Source organism: Pholis gunnellus (assembly GCF_910591455.1).
Source record: "Pholis gunnellus genome assembly, chromosome: 16".
Lineage (NCBI taxonomy): Eukaryota > Metazoa > Chordata > Actinopteri > Perciformes > Pholidae > Pholis > Pholis gunnellus.
In genome coordinates, this window is record NC_136543.1 from 9,108,199 (window position 1) to 9,126,092 (window position 17,894).

At 40.5% G+C, this 17,894-nt stretch overlaps 1 protein-coding gene across 1 annotated transcript in view; it reads left to right on the plus strand.

The window, feature by feature from the left end:
- The window catches only part of csmd3b (CUB and Sushi multiple domains 3b), a gene marked incomplete at both ends in the record, with an annotated part of 311,985 nt that overhangs the window by 63,444 nt on the left and 230,647 nt on the right, over positions 1 to 17,894 (plus strand). The window contains one exon of the mRNA XM_079176023.1: positions 7,151 to 7,373. Coding sequence (XP_079032149.1) covers positions 7,151 to 7,373 — 223 coding nt within the window. The remainder of the gene's footprint in view (positions 1 to 7,150; positions 7,374 to 17,894) is intronic.

A 17,894-nucleotide genomic window follows, 5' to 3' on the forward strand; every position in this document is an offset into this window, starting at 1 on the left:
AGCTGGTGTCTGTAAGCATGAAATTGGCCTTCTGGCCGAGGGCATTCAGTGCTGAATCAAAAAACGCGAGGGGCCGTAGTGTGGCTGTGTTGTCACAGGTACCCTTGGGAAGATGAAATGCAAACGAGAATCAATTTTGAGGGCTCGTCAGATGCAACGACACTGCACCATTTACAATCCTTCGAGGAAGCATTTTACAGTTCTGGAAAGTTTTAATGGCGGACGACATTTTCTCACCCCCATCCTGATTTTTTCACAGCGCTCCCTGACACTAGCGAGCAGGTTACCTACCAGCTTTCCTGCCCGACTACCATGCGTTTTATTTTCACAGACCTCCGCTGCAGCTCCCCTGCTGCACCAGCAAAGAGATGTAATTGAAGCTGATGTGGGCCCTGCATTTTTGGACCCAGAGAAATTGAGAGACTCATTGCTGCCTAATGCAGGATGTACAGCACCCTGAACAGGTTACAGGGCAAAAACAACACGACACTCACAGTCATACCTATACCGGCGATTCGGAGCCTCCAGTGCACCTTGCTTGTCTGTGCTAGCAGCGGTCACACATAGCTTTTGATGATGTGCTATTTAAAGTCATAAAACTAACCCAGGCTACATTTTCAGAAAACTTAACAGTAGTGTAAAAAGTAGAATTATGTGACGAGTGCCGGCATAAGCCACTTGTTAAGCTTGTGTGTGTGTTTTTTTTTGCTGCAGTGTATTATCTAAGATGTTCAAGATGAGATATTGCTTTGAGGAAAGAGATCAAGCCTCTATTGCAGTCCAGGGTTCATTAAATCCACTCAATTCAAGAAGCAGATTTTCTTCTTTGTCTTTAAGCTTCTTTTATCCAGGGAAGGTTTTGCTGAGCATGCACGCTCTTTTACAGCTAAACCCTATTCCTCATTAGTATCAGTGCATATATTCACACCTGGGAGCCACCCAGCCCAACCGCAAATCTTGTACTGCTTGCCAATTAGCATTTCTATTCAAGTCTTTGGGGGGGGGGAAACGCCTTGTGATCCTCCACCCAAAGTCTTTTAAGTATTAAACACACATTGCCCTGTGGTCTCCACAGGTAGCTCTGAAAAGTTTGTAGCGGTCTTCTTTAGAGAAGGCGGTGACTGTAGCCATCTTGAATTAACTTCATTTATCATTAACGTTGAATAAATATATCGGCATACATGCTATTTCAGTATATCAACACGTGTGTGTGTCTGTATGGGGGGGTGGTGAACTAAAGGTGTAGCGGATGGCTGCAAAGTCAGTGGGTTCATGGGACTGTTAACTACTAAATGGCCTTTCACACAGAATGCGACAAAGACGCTCTGAAACCCATTATTTCCAATGGCTTGCGCACCGCCACGCGCGGCTTTTCGCTGCGTCGAGCAAAGCGTGGATGTGCACTGAACCCAGTGACGAAAGGCTCTTACGGTCAGGGTTGTAGAGCAGGCTTTTCTTGTGTGTGAGTGTGTGTGTGTGTGTGTGCGTGTTTGTGAAATTATGCATGACTTTGTGTGTGTATCCCTCCGAAATCAGCGTGTACGAGTGCATATGTGTTGGTGTGTACATCCGAGTGTGTTTGTGTCTGTGTGAACCGCTCTGTAGGTGTTTGTGTATGCCTGTCTTTCTGTGACCCTGTCCCTGTGTGTCTCTGTGTGTGTATGTGTGTGTGTGTGTGTGTGTGTATAATGGCTGTCAGTTTCGGTCTGGTAGTCAGCATAATTAGAAGTCTCTCTTTCACCCCTGTCTCCCTCTCACTGTTTCTCTCTCCTCCTCCTCCGTTCAATCTCCCTTGCTTTTACTCACCCCCCTCTCTTTTTATATTTCTCCATCTCTCTCTCTCTCTCTCTACCTCCCACACTGTCGCCTTTTTTTTCTCTCAGAGTGATGAGTTTTAAATCATCCTTTCATTCTCTGCGCAATGATGAACGAGGGGAAATATGTCCTTTTCTCTCTGTTTATTCTGCTTTCCATCTCTGTCCCTTTCTCTCTATTTCTCTCTTTACTCAACCCCTCCCTGTGTCCTAGCTATTCAATTTAATGAAGTTACTTCATTTAGACTAAGACACCTTCCAATCTGTTGAGTTCAGATAAAAGGGTGATGGACTCAGTCATATTTTCCTGTTTCGACTGGAGGCTACAAAATGTGGCGTTACTAGTCAACGATTTTATGTTGCCAGTGCAACTATAATTTAGCGTGATTGAAATGAACATTTATGGAGTATTGTTGAGGATGTTGGTGCTAAGGCAACCTTACAAGTGGCGTTATTGGAAGAAATAGAAGAAAGGAATGTCATGTGGTTCTATAGCTGAGGATGGAAGTGCAGGCCCTTTGTAGTCTGTGTGTCTGCGGACGTATAAAGCCATGAACACACTGGCGAGTGTGTGGAAACCCCCCCAGACAGATTTGCCAGATAAAATATCAAGTTCATACTATCGGTGCAACAGCAAGTCCTTATTCGGCTAAGAGCAACTTTTGAACTCATCTCCTTATTTCACAGCCTTTTATTGCCTCCTATCTCCCTCCAACATTTGCCTGCGAGACAAACATCGTAGACACACACACACACACACACACAACAAGGTTTGCCTGAACTATACTGAGCATTAGAAAATCTATAAAAGATGTGCATAATATGTCAAAGTCAATCCAAAAATACAAAAGGATCTGGTTGTAATACAAGACACAGACTAATAGAAATGTGATTATTCCATGTCACTGTGTGAAATTCATCCTATCAACGAGGTATCTGTGAATTAATGACCTGATTCCACACACCTGGGACAAGGTTGAGTACACTTCATGCAAAAACATACTTTAACCACTAGAGGGATCATTTTTAAAAAGACATCATAAAACACTTGGATCATAAGGGACAACAGAGCAGAAAGTAAAGATCTATCTCCCGAGACAGTATCGGATCACAAGGAACAAAGATTTAAAAGGAAAAGTAGTCGTGACTAACATGGCAGGAAAGGAACAGACCTCAGGTATTTAAACATTTGACGCCTGTCATTACATCAATATGAGTGAGAACAAAATTCAGGATTGCAGATATCGTGTCCCTCAGCCTTTTTATAGAATGACCGCCTGCATATAACATTCACAGGAGAACTCAAGCCCATAAATAACAGATAAGAATAAATAGGATTTTTTTTTTTCGTTGAGAGCAGCCGAAAAATGATTGCTTTTCACCATATTACCACGATAGTCACCATTACAACAGAGTTTTACCACTGGGTTGTCAAAACCACATGTCCCATTTCGGAGCTGTTTATGAACTCCTAACTAGACTAATTGTAGGTGCATGACTAAATCTCAGTTAACACCTCACTGAGAGCATCATCACTCCGAATAAAGCCCAAATTGCACCTGATATTATGCTTAATTGTTAGCCTCTATTCTGTAATATGTGACAAAAAAAGGCCATTGTGTGAGGTCCTGTCTGGCAGAACAATTAATTCATCCGTGATAAGGTTTTAGTGTGAGCGCAGTCCTAAACCTTGTCCTCATAATGGTTCTGCTTGAAGCACTGCTTCATGTCAACAGACTGGGTTACACAATCTCGATTACAGCCACAAAACAATCAGTCGATGACTGTATGTGGATGTGGGAAATATTGAACGCCAGTGAGCAACATTGTGTCCCAATACATGTCTTCAGATGGAAGTAGATCCCTTGCTCATTGGAAGAATGCGGATGTTATCGTCTCTACAATTATGAATAAATCCATTAACTCGTCTTGAGAAGCAGATACAAATTACATTCCCTCTTCAATACAAGCCATCTGAAACAAGGTATTGGTAAAATAATTGTAAAAGCAACTGGATAGAAAGGTGCATTAACTCATAACAATGTATTTTTCCTCTCTTGTGAAGTACACCTTTAAAAATGAAAACATTATATTCAGTTAGTTTGATAATGAAATCATTTGGAGGCATTAACCTAACTTACAATAATATATCAAAGTTGTTTAAAGACTCCATATCCATAACAGCCACGATCTATGACGCAAGAGTTGAAATCATTGATTGTATTCAGAACTTGTTTGAGTGTTGGACATGCAGGAGTTGATACATCACAAAGAATTTAATTTTAAAAGCATCAAATACATTGGACAGAGGCTCCGATAAGTCTGCCTTTTCTTTGAAACTGTGAATATTTGTTGTCCTCAGGTGAACCACTGCTCCGTGGAGCATAAATCCCCCTTACCTTTGATCATAAAATGTTATTCAGGTTGTGAACCATGTGGATCTACCCTTTCAGAACTGGGCCAACAATGGCAGTTCAATAAGTTATTTTCTTGCTGTGCTGTGCACAATCTTGTTTTCTGGAGTGTCTTGAAGAAGGGCTGGCAGTGGTATTTTCAGCCCGTTGAAGCAAAAAGTAATATGGATGTGTATGTTGTGAGGGTATATGACTGTCTTCGTATAAATTGACTGTCTGGGTCTGCGTTTGAGCATATACAGTATGTGTGCGCCCTCATATGACTCTGCCTGTCCCTCCCGGTTCCTCAACATCTCAGCTCGGATTGGTTGTGAAGGGACCGAGACACCGGCCCTTAATTGCAGCTCAGGCTGCCATTGGTCATTATATCTGTGTGATGGTCCTGCAATTGTCTGGGTAAATGAGGGTTGAACAAACACACACAGGCACACACATATATACACACACACATTTTTTTGGTTGGGCTTCTATCTTGGATAATTGGTTGGAAAAGCATCCAGTGGGATCACCGTGCTGTCCCTGTGGCCCTGGCTGCCATGGTAAATAACAAGGCTCATAAACTTGAAAGGCAGGGGGATGATCATCCTGATTTGAGCTTCGCACTCAGAGGAGATCAATTAAGGCCTAGAAGTGCAAGGACTTTAAACACACAGTGAGAGCAATTCCCAATTAAACACATGATACTCAAAAGGCATACTGTTGCAGCATCAATAGCCATTGTGGAGCCTTTTTTTATTGCTTATTTTTCTCCATTACCAGCGAAGTCAAATGCTAAAAAGAAAAGTCAACAGGCACAGAGGTACATCATAGTGATTTGCAACATCATCTCCCAGCAAAAAGACACAGGATCAAGCCCGATATAACAGCAATGTTCATCTCTGCTGTCCTTGAGCAGGATAAGTCCTACCAGCTATGAGGGGTTCCACTCTGTAAGCCGACTCTGCAGTCTGACTCTCCTGTGGCGTGGAAGAAGCGAAGAGTTTCTCCGCCCCGTATCGATAGAGCATCGCAAAAAAAATAAAGAAAGAAATACAACGCTCTGGACCGACTTCACTCCCGGACGCTCAAAGGTTCATCTAACACCTGTGGTGTGTTTGATATAAAAGGATGATTAAGATCAAGGGGAGAAGATAATGATCCTGATGTGAACCGTGAAGCCCAAGGAGATCAATTACATTTACATTCTACAATTTAGGCATTTAGCAGGCTCTGTAACCCCGAGAGATTTAGAATAAGTACGGCAGCAGAATTTGCTTCACCTCTAATTCATCAGCACAAGCAGCCTGCGAAAGGAAGTGCAAAGGATAAAAACAAATTGTACACACTGCTCTTACTCCACATTAACAGCCCTTTAATATGGTAATGTCAAGTTGTAACATAGCCACAGAAGATACTGATTATTGTCTGTTGATGTTGTTTCTTTGGACACTTACAGTATTGTTCCTTCAACACTTTATAAACCATTTTCTTTGCAATGTAGTTTGCCCTGCCATATTATCATAGAAGCAATAATCCATGCTTTATGATAATTGAATACGCGGGAGAATCAAATAGACATAGATTTATCTGTAAATTATGATACTGAATATAAAGTAACTCAAGAAGATGGATTATTATGGTAAACATAGCCCTGGTACAGTGCAAGCTAGATAATGCACACTGAGGTGTTCCGATATTAAAAATAATGTCATTAATTATTGCTGCAGCACTGTGAACATGTTTTGTATGCTGGGCGGATGTCCTACAGTAGGCCGAAGTCAACATACAGCCTGTTACAGTTGCTGTAGTTGTTAGTTTGGCATGTCCTCCTGCTCTCTCTCACAATGAAGAGCCTATCGTAGGCCGATAAGTCTAGTTTTTATTTATTCTGTCCCTCCCAGTTTGCAATTGCGTCATTTTTTTTTCATTCGAGTGGAAATTGTTAACACCCTCCAGTTATGAACGGCTGAGTCACGTTCAAAGGCATTGTTAAAGCTGACTGACACAGGCCTATTGTTGTCATGCATTTTGACATGTCAGTAATTGATCCGCAAAAAAGAAAGAAATAGCCAGCTTTGGATCTTTTCAAGGCACACGGGGTGAATCCAAGAGAATGCTCTGGTTTTATTGATTTCGCCTATTAAGTCAGGTGGGAAGGGGGGTAGCTCAGTGGCAGCTGAGTTTGGGTTCAAGCACCCCGTGCTGAATGTGAGTACCAGCTCCTGGGGAGCTGCTCTGAAACAGACCCTCCCCGGTGCCCTCGCAGTAGGGGAGACTGTTTGAAAAGAACAAGTTCCTAGCAGCACCACAAACTGCAGATCCACGGAGCGATAACACTTTCCGACAAATGCTCGATTCAAAAGTGCTGGCCCTAGCTACAGTGTATATTTCATTAATATGTAATCATACACCAGCATCAAAGAACCAGGATGTATCAGACCCAAGCTGACCTACTTATCACTCATGCTGACTTATGGTTTAATCCTACATTGATGTAAAGCATTCGTTTGCTTCAGAACTGGCACTTTTGTAGCGCTGTTGCCTGTAAAATAAATGAGGAATAGTTAACCACCAATATTTTAATGGGTCAGTAGGTTGGCACTATTCAAACCAATTTATTTCAAACAAAAGTTGTACCTGTACTGCCGTTGGGTCCAGAGGGATAAAGAGAATGTGTGTGTGTATGCACGTGAGTGCGTGTTTGTGCGCATGTGTGAGTGCACCCTGCAGTTGTTACGCGCTGCAAGACACACACTGACTAATGCTAACTACATCCACACGCATGAGTTAAGACAGACCTCCAATTTTCTTTCATGGTCTGCTTTGTACTTTAAATTCTATCCTCTTGCTGTTTGCATGCGTTTTATTTTCCCATTGTTAGAATCAATTAAACCATGTTAAAATAAATGAAATGTTCTTTTTTTGTCTCTCTCTCCGCTTTAGGTTTCATCTACACGTGTGGTGGCACACTGAAAGGCCGAAATGGCAGCATAGAATCGCCAGGCTTTCCCTATGGCTACCCCAACGGGGCAAACTGCACCTGGGTCATTGTCGGGGAGGAAGGAAGTAGAATCCAGCTCATGTTCTTGTCATTTGCCATCGAAGAAGAATACGACTTCCTGTCCTTGTATGATGGACACCCGCATCCTGCTAACTTCAGGACCAGGTAGGACCAGTTATCGCTTTAGTGATAACTTGTGTTTTTGTTCTTGTAAAAAAAATGGTAAAGACGAGGTAGAAGTTTTCAGGTTATCTTTGGCTAAATCATAATATAATGACACTGGGCTGTTAAGTAAGACAAATTAGAATTATTTTACAAACTTTATTGAAACTAATTTCACACAAATGATCTATCTTCAACATTGTCTAATCTCCATTAAAAAGAAGCACGGCAAACACAGCACAGACACCTGTTATGGCATATAGCCCATTGCTTATCATTAGATTTGCAGTGAAGTGCAGCCAGCTTTCAGTGCTTTAAGCTGAAGCTATGAGAACGTACTGCTTTGTGCTTCTGCCTATTCACGATGAGCTGTGATGAGCTAACGTGTTCGCATGATCAAAAATTAGGGATCGTAAATTCAAAAGCAAACTGAAGAACAAGAACCAGACGGCGGTACTGGTTCTAAAAGACAAGTGCGGAAATGGATATAGATGCTCATTGTTTCAACAAACGTAGGAGAGGTTATCGTGCTGGGCTGGATTCCCTCGAGCAATACTATTGCAGCGGAACAAATGACCTTGTATAGCAACAGGTTGCCGTCCCGCTGTAGTACACCAGTTCCCCAAGCTCAATCAGTGACACTGTGGCTTCCCTTTACTTATTGAACTATTTTATTGAGCTCTTCTTGCAAGAAATACAATACCCAGAAAGAAGCTCATTTCAGATAAGCTATTAAACTCTCCTTGCCTTATGATTTTATCAGGCAATCAATAGTGCCTAATAGCATCCGTCTGTGTCTCTATTCACATTCAACATGTTCTTTTAACCCTGCAATTAAATTATTACTAAGTTATGCGAGTGTGCGGTCTATTTGATTTGCACACGGCTAAACATAGACAGAGATCATGTTTTATATTGTTGCTCAATGTGTTGCACAAAACAGTCCTTGTCACCTCTTGCATACTTTTGGTCTCAGTGGACTACAAAACTAGAACTTGTAGCTCCCTCCAAATAGAAACCTGTCACGGTCTGGGGTTTTGTTCTGTCAAGGTTGAAGGCAAAATTAGTAGCAGGGGATGGACCTCAAACGCAGAGACACACAGGGGAACACAGGAATGATTAACAGTGATTTTAATAAAAACGAAAATGTTCAAAACTAAACTTGCAGAGCAGGGGAGTCAAAATATGTGTCACCAAAAATCCAAGACAAAACAGAACGTGCAAGACATGTAACAGGAGCAGGTAAATTAACGCACTCCCGGTATACATACACACTGGGAAGCATTACAGAGCAGGTAGCGCAACAGACAAACTGACACTGAGACAAGATACACACAGGCTTTAAATACACTGGGGAGGAGCAGGTGATTAGACACAGGAGGATTCAATCAGGGGCGGGGCAGACTATCACACAGGCTGGAAAGCATACAAAGGCAGGAAGTGAAGTGAACACGGGACACAAGAGGCAGGGAAATTCAAAATAAAACAGGAAACCAATAAACAAATCCCAAGACCGTGACAGAGACCAAACATTACAGCCGATATGTTACATGTGTTGCCTATGTGTACGAGGAAAATATCTTGTCCAGTCTCAAAATGAGTCAACACTGCACTGATTGGCTTTTGTGTTAGATTCTTTAATATGGTTTCTCTGTCTTGCGCACGTGTAATCCTGTGGAAGCAACAGCAATTTGAAACTAATTGGGAATGAGCTCTTCATTTCACTCTGGATCCTGTGGATGTGAGCATCCACCTGGAACAAATTCTTGGAACCAAGAATATCCAACCTGCAACTAAGTAAGGCGCCACACAAGAGGCTCTCCTGCTGGCTCCTCTTCTTGAAGCCAAAGGCGCATTCTACACACACAAGCCTCCGCTAGTTTGTGTGAGGGATACACAAACCCACGGAGGGAGTTCTGCTTATGGAACAAATCCACCCAGCAAAAGAAAATACATCTGAAAAAGATGCCAACTCTGTGCCCCACAAGACGTTCGGACCAGCACGGTTTGCCACAAACAAGTTCATTTGCAGGTCACGTGCAATGCTAACCCATATATCATCAGTGTTTAGCTACATTTGAATTGAAAGTTAATGACATTTGTGGGATTTTTTTATGAACACAATGAACGCAGATTTATGATGAAAGCAAATTAGCTCCGATTTTGAGCAGCCAGATTTCATTATCGAGCTGTATCTTAAATTATTTGCTTACGAATGGCAAACATTTAGAAAAAGATATTCATAATAAAGTTTTTAAGGGTTTAAAAATCCTAATCTCAATCTTATTGAAGCTGGAAACATCTAACAAATACAACAGAGACTGTTCACTGTTACTTCTGGAGAATTGGTGTCTTTTTTTTGTCTTCTTGAATTGCATTGTCAACAAAAGAGCGGGGCCTTCCATGAAGTGCTGGCGAAGGTCAGAAATAGATTGCTTTCATTACATCAGGCGTGTGCGAGGGCACCATCACTGACGTAGTGCTAAGCAAGAAAATCTGGTTTGGCTGAGTTGAGGGAAAAGTATGTGGGTCATGGCGAGATGAAATGAGTCCTCTTGATACTTGGTCATTTGCTGAAAAGCAATTCTCTCACTGTGGGGGAATGAACCATGTGCCTTTGGTTCAATAGGCATAATTTCTAATCAGCTAGCTGCAATAATAAACCTTTCTCAGACAATCCAGTGACTTTTAGTGTTTAGTGTACAGAGTTAATTAAACAAGGGAGCAGAAAAGAGTAAAATAGAGGAGGGTGACCATGAGATTTTCCCACTTCAGACAACATATGATTCCCAATTCTGCAGAGAGAGAGAGAGAGAGAGAGGACGAGAGAGAAAGTGAAAGATGCCCTCTATGCTCTTATTGGTTGATTAGGATTTCCTGCTTATCTGAGATCAAATTAAATGATTTGCTGCGTAAGTATGTGCACACATGCATCCACGTGCATAGGGTGTGTGCGCGCACGTGTCTGTTTTTGGAAGATTTATGGTCTGCATAGTTACAATCGCCCTGCTAGTTAAGCCAAATTACCTCTGCTGTCTAATTCTCTCTCTGTCTCTCTTTCTCTCCTTCACACCAATACACACAGATTTATGCACACACACACGCACACACACACACACACACTCACACTGGGACACAGGGCAAAATGGTGATTAAAAGGTTAGATCCATTAACAAGAAAATGGTAATTATGGGTGGAGTGATTATCATGGATCGCACACACACACGGACACACGTTTGCGCATGCACACACCTTACACAAACAGCAGACGCACCCACTGATCTCTCTTTTGGTGTCATGAATGTCTTGTGTTTTCTTTTAAAGATTGTTCAAATCACAGCGTCACATGACTGTGGCTCACCTCGTCTGAACTCTAAAGCAGGCTATTGTTTCCTCCATTTGAAACACACAAACTCAACAGTAAATCAAAGGCATCATTATTTTTAAAGGTATACAAATTCTACTGCAAGATTTTTTTTTTTTTTGAAATCGTCAACATTCAAGTTGATGCTGCTTGTCCTCCAATACGGGTTTCGTCTATTTATAAGTTTCACGAATCACGATTCAAAAGTTATTTTCCAATGATACGTTTTCATAAACAAGTAAAGGGCGCCCTCCTTAATTGCTGCATTGCTGCTAAAGCCACATTCCAGCTTGGCATACATTTTCTCAAATTTTGGCTTTAATGGTGTCTTTTAATTGGTAATATTGTTAAAATGAATTTATTCCAAAAACAAGGTACACCATGTGGCATCTCAGCCGCAAAGTTGGGAATACCTGAAAGAAATATGAGCTAATAAATATGTAAATGTACTCACAATTTCCGTTCTCTTCAAGGGAGCGTTTTTTTAATTAGATGGTTAAATGTTTTAATCAGGGCAATTCAACTTCATCATGAATCAGGTCCTCATTAAAATGACCTAAATTATCAAATTGATTGTGTTCTTTGCTAATCTCGTACCCAGTATTGTAATAAATGAGAGATCAAACTCGCCTTCTTTAGGAAACATTGACAAAGGAAAAAACAAAGCACGAGCCAGATGAAAAAGACAGACAGTGTGAGTAATCTATTTGGATTTACCAAAGAGTACCTAAAATAAATTTACCTCACGATCAAGACTAGAGACTGGACTTTTTTTTCTTGTATTTTTGACCATGACAGCGATTTTCCACCAGCCACAACAAAGTAGTTTTTGTCATCTAAGCTTTGTTAAACCTTAACTATACTGCCCTTTCTATGCACAGATAATATATGACTCATTTGTTTTTAAAAATCCCAAAACATTGTTGTTGAAGATAGTCCAGGGTTTTGTAGATCTGTCTATTGTCATTATTCTGTTTAGTGGGTAACTTAGCAGACCCGTTAAATACCATAGTGATATTTGGACTTTGATTATGTTTACTGGGTATTTGTCACCTTATTTACTGAACCCAGCTGCTTAAATACAGCTTGATGTTGGGTTTTGAACATAGACTGGATACAATAAGTGGACGTCGTCCTCGTAACATCCCCCATTGGTTTATGGACTGTCTAGATTTTGGCATTTTGGCCTTCGCCAACTAGGTTTTTGGTCATTGCCATCTTAGATTTTTGTCCGGCACCGTCTTTGTTTTTTTGCGACCAGAAGTAATTCAAGAGGATAAGTATAACCAAATGCTGAATAAGACATTTGGTTTGTAGGTGATCAAAATGTTCTAATCCACTTTTATGAAGTTAAAACACACTATGAAAGGGTTAACGTTCTAAGACAACGCGGAAAACTCCCGGACCGGACAACGTCGTGGTAGCAGCCTGTCAATCACAAGCTAGCCACGCCCTAAAGCATACCCTGCTTTATGTTTTTCTCAGAGCATATCTATTTTCAACTCATTGACATCCCTGCCAGTTTATGCCAGTTTATGCCAGTTTGAAGATGAACCCTCTTTTCCTTTATGGCTGCCTGGGCACCAGGATAATCCAATAAACCATCCATAACTGTGATACTATTGCGCATGTTAACATAGTCATTAACAGTGAAGACAGAGTCACAGAGAGAGATGAAGAAGAAAACAGGAAAATGTGTGACAGAAAGCCAGAGTTAAGAGGCAAGACAGAGTGTATTTGTATGTAATCATTTTTGAATTATATTGAAGCCTCCTGAGGTGTGCTTGATTTATCCAGAGAGACCCTTAAACAGACAATGTGTGACATTTAAAAAATTAAATCTGTTAATTGTCTTCATTGGGCATCCGTCACACTATGTTGTTGGCTCTTCATCGTGTGGTTATCCTTGGGTTTGAACGTCTATTCAGTTTTCATTTAATGGAAATGCCAGTTCAGTTTTTTTCATTTCTGATAATTTGGCTTAAGTGCTTAACAGAGCTACACTTCAGAATGTCAAGGTAATTATGTCAGCAGCTTTAATATATACTTAAATAACCTTATATAAATAGTTTTTCATGGCATGGTTTGTTAATATAACAGTTTCAAATGTTTTATATTTATTTTCTAAGACCAATGGTTGAACCATTGCTTTTTATTCATTTCTTATGAAGCAGACAGACGAGCACGGTTTCCTGGTTTGGTGAAAATTGACATCAAGTCCTTCACACAGCCTTGTTCCCTCGGTTGCTTTTGTCCTGTCACCTTGCGTAGCTGTAGCTGATGTCTTCCTGTGTCATAAGCTGCCATTTGAAATGACTGGCTTCCTGTCACTCACTGATTCACTCGCCATAGTAAACGTGAACGGCTGGTAAGGTCGCGGGACATAAATTGTTGGAGTGGAAGATGAGTGGGACAACAAGTAGACCTCAGAGAATTGAGCAGCTGTCTGAGAATTAATAATGTGTGAGCGCCAAGGGAGCATCTGAAACATTTTGGGCATGGATGGATAGATGGATGAAATGCAAGCAGTAAACAATGGCAGAAACAGGACATGTCTTTCTCTGCCAGACTTTCAGGATTAAGATAGGAAATTACCAGATTGAGGATTTGATCCCGATGGTGTGCGGGACGGACGCCTTGTTGGCTACTGTCAAAAGCTTAGACAAAAGCTTAAATGCTAATATGTCATTGCTGTCGATACGCAAAACAAAGTCTAAATGCAATCAATGGTGGTCAATGTAACAGAAAGTGGGTCACAGAATTCTGGAATAAAGTCATAGTGGGAGTTTTGGAGAAAGATAAATCAATTAACTAGAAACAAGGGAGTGGCTTAGATGAATAATTGAGAGCAATTCAAAGACTTTGAATACACCACTTACTGATTTCCTACAGTTAGACTCTTTAGTGAAAAACACCAACCTTCCCTCACAGACCTAAAAATCTGGTCTTGTTTTAAAATGTATAATCGGGATATGCTTCAATGAGGGGGTATCTGCAGCCCACATTTTGGCTAAAAAACAAATCAAGACTGCATGAACAAATAAAGTAAATTCACACATTTAGGGCACCAGGAGGATTAACGCATATCGTGTTTGGTAAAGCGAGAGGCAAATGCTATAGGATTGTTAGGAAACTAATGGTAAAAAGAGGAATGATTATTGCGATGATTACTTTAAGGTTACTGTGGAGATGTACAGATTTCCACTGTCATCATTATACAGTACGTCTGCCGTCTCTTTTGAGATAAGTCACATTGATATAATTAACCCTATTAGAATATCCAACGCAGCATCCAAGCAGATGGTCTCTGGTCTTCATGCATTCAAATTCAAAGACTTGTGTAGACTTTAGATTCCATTATAAGTATTGACATAACTTGTGCACTTGAGATGTAAGTTTATGTTTTACAGTAAGAAACTGTAAAGTCGGATTCTCAGAAACAACTTCTGAAGTTGTATCAGATCACTACATGAATATTTGATCAAGGCAATTTGTCAATCTGTCCATTCCATCCAGTGGATATATTTGTTTCTAGCAAGCAAATGTGTTGTTGAACCATTTATTAAAGTGAAACTAGGTTTGTGTGGATGCCTGTCCACAGTCCGCCTGGGTTCGATCTGGATAATCTCAGACTCTAATCATTAGAAATATGGTTTGGATGTCTGGATTACATTTAGTGGTCAAAAGCACCGGACTTGAATATTGTTAGCTGGTGGTTTCAGAGAGATTCAAAGGCACACGACCGTGGTCATGTGAATAATTAATATTGAAAAATACCTCACAGTAACAATTCACCATTTGATATTATAGTCTTTATGTGACATTAATCTCTAAAGTTGTAATGTGAGTCATGCACCCGCTGTTGTTTGTTGTTCGCACTTTCTTCCAAGGATTATATGTCTTGGAGAATAACATTGAAGTTGTTACATATTATTTATACTGTGTAGCGGTATAAAACAATGGTTTTTATGGTCTACAAAAAATGACAAACACTGTGTAGACTAATCAATGCAATTTAACCTCTGAGCAACGACTTAAGGGAGACAAGCAGGCGTGGACTCGAGGAGAAAAAGGCAACATGTGGAGGTCATTATTAACGCCTTTATCTGCAATTATATTGGTATGTATGTTTTTTTCTCCTTTTTTAAATAAATGTTCAAAGTATACACAAAAAACAGTTTTCCTGAATGCAGCATACACGTTGCAGCTTGTTAATGCGATTAATTGGGCACATTCAGGTGTGAACGATGTATCTTGACAAATTAATTAATTAACTCCAGCAAGTTCTGTTACTGTATCAAAAGCAATGTGTGTGTGTCAGTAATTCTCTTTTTCTACTTGTTTACTTGTTAGCAAGCATTTGAAAATAACTGCTATTGCGTCTATTTCTGTATTTATTATTAACCTTTGCTAACTCTATCTAACGGCAGCCTATTGGCTATTTGCTAAGTTGCCTTGTCTTAATTTGTGAGGAGAACATTTGCTGTTGTAACCTTAATATTGATGAGAAAGCTTTCGATACATACCGTACAATAAAAGATATTAGGTTTTGCTGGTTTATTATGATTTATTTGGTGAAATATTTTAGGTTGTCAACTTCAAGACAAAAGCAACACAAGTTAAGTGTGGAAGGAGTAGAATAGGTGGGGTTTGGGTAAAACAGCGGGTCCGAAGGCTTATTTTGTCATGTGTCACCAAAGCAGCGTGAGAGTAAGCTGGAAGCCTTGGGGAAGGAGCTGAAGCATGGGCACCCGTCTTTAGGCACGTCTGAGGTTACAGTGGAGGAAAGCAGGACCGTAGGAGAGGTGAGAGGGCAAAGGAGACCGGTAGGGGCCTCGACGGACTGTTGTTTTACTCTGGAAAGAGAAGCATAGTGCAGTGTGACAGTTATGCTTGTCTCACCCCCACTGCCAAGCTGCAAGACTTTCTTATTATGTGGTAGTGGTGATTAGGTTGACTGGCTGTGGATTATCATAACCCGTTGAGAGGAAGGGTTGATTGGATGTGGTATCGCAAATCTGCCGCTCTCTGGATGCCTTGTACAACTGATCTGAAATCACTGTTATTGTGTTGTGTGTATTATGTTGTTATTCTCATTACTGTTTGTATTTTTTTTTGCATATTCATTAGTCCCAGTCAGCCAAAATAACCACATTATAACATGGTGAATCAGTCTATTGAGCGGCATTTTGAATAGTGTCTCTCTGGATTGACTTGCGTGACATGCTTTTAAGCTCTGTGTCACGCTGTCAAGCCCCCTTAATTAATGAATCCAACAACATAACAACATAATGTATATGAGCACCGGAGGCTCAGTCTAAGCTTCTAATACTGATACTACCTGATCACCCATCTTTTAGGACATCTAGCTAGCTTGGAAACCAGATATTAAAAGACATATTCCAATTTTTGTAATAATTCCATTGTTTTGAACCATAACCTCTGTGACTATGACTGCTGATGATGTGCTGAAGCACACAAAGAGGAGAGAGGGGAAAAGACTGGGGAGTAGCAGATGAGAAATAGAGGACAGAAGTCCTAATTTGGAGAGGTTTCCAGAGGGAAAGGAAGAAGTGGAGTAAAATGGATGAGCAAACAAGAGGAAGCCCCGGAGGAAAGCAAAGATGCTCAGGTAACCAATAAAGTAACAACATGGTAGCTTTCTTGGTAAACCATAAATAGTACTGATGTATAAAATGTGGAAAAAAAACAATATGGATAATGCATTTTATTTATAAAGTATAGATATTGTAATGCCCGACAGCTCAGCCACTTCCTTAGGTGACATATGGTTACATTCATAATAGATGAGAGCCTAAACATGGCCACAAACTTCAGGTTTTTCATTTATCATCCATTTTTTTAGAGTTGGTGTGTGGTTGAATTTTAGTGTTCTCTTCAGAAAGCACTCTAACATAATGAACTGAAACTTTTATACAGCCTTGCTCTGATACGGGATATCTGTAGACGGAAGACGTTGAAGAGGCCTCGTAGTGGCAGATACTGTCCTTATTGTAAGAAACGGTGAGAATCTATTTGTTTGTGCGCTTGATTGACATCCGTCAGTTTTTGCTGTGGCCAGTCAGTTATGGTCAATTAAAACCAGTTATTGTGTGTGCTTGATTTCTGTACGACACAGATTCAAATGAATGATAGCTAGAGTATAACCCTAGCTATAGAAAACCCCACCATGTACTGGCTAGTTTATTCCCTCTGTCCTATTCCTGCCCTGACACAGTTTGTATCTGCAATCCTCTACAGCACCAAGTGTATACTAAGCCACACCCTCATCCCCCTACACACATGGAGAAATGCACACATACACACATTCAAATAACTAAACTTACACAGAACCCCATAAATACTCATATAGACACACACATACAGACACACCTGCTACACACTGGCACAGAAGGAAAATACAAAAACCGTGGGAAACGGCAGTGTGTGATGGGTGTGAAAATAAGCAAATATGGTCTCTGATGTTAGGACAATATTCCCGAGCGGAACTGAGTACACTTTTTTGGAAAAGAGCAAGAGATGTATATGGAGATGTATGTGCGTGTGTGTGTGTGTGTGAGACTGAGCGAGCGGTTCGTGTGAGTTTGAACCAAGGTGTGTTTACCCCTGAGGTAGTGGTATTTCATCTCTTCCTGCATCAGTTCTGCCCTGTAGGGGGTAAGAGGTGTGTGCGTATGTGTGTTTGTTAGATGATTCAAATAGCTTTGCTCAGGTTAAAAAGACAGGAAGGAAGAGAAAAAGAACATTTTTTTTTTCTTTTCCTCCCCGCATGCTCTTGTGTATGACGCTCATACCGGCGTTTTTTTTGCTTAAAAATCCGAATTAATTTATATTTGCCTGTGCACAAAATCTTTCTTTGTGACTTTGTTGAGAAATTAAACATGCAGTGGCTCAAAAATAATGAACTGACTGCAGTAAGATCATAGTATACCATCCAGTACAAAGGCAGCTGCACATGAGGCAATGCTTATTGGCATGTGACTTCTGCAATAAAGTGATTGTGTGCATACAGCATCTTCACAAAACAATCTTATATACATGGTTCCTGCAGATCCTTAAAAAGTTGAGGAAGGCATTGAATTCATTAATCTAACAATAAGTTATATTCAAAGTGCATGAAACTAATTAATATATAAATA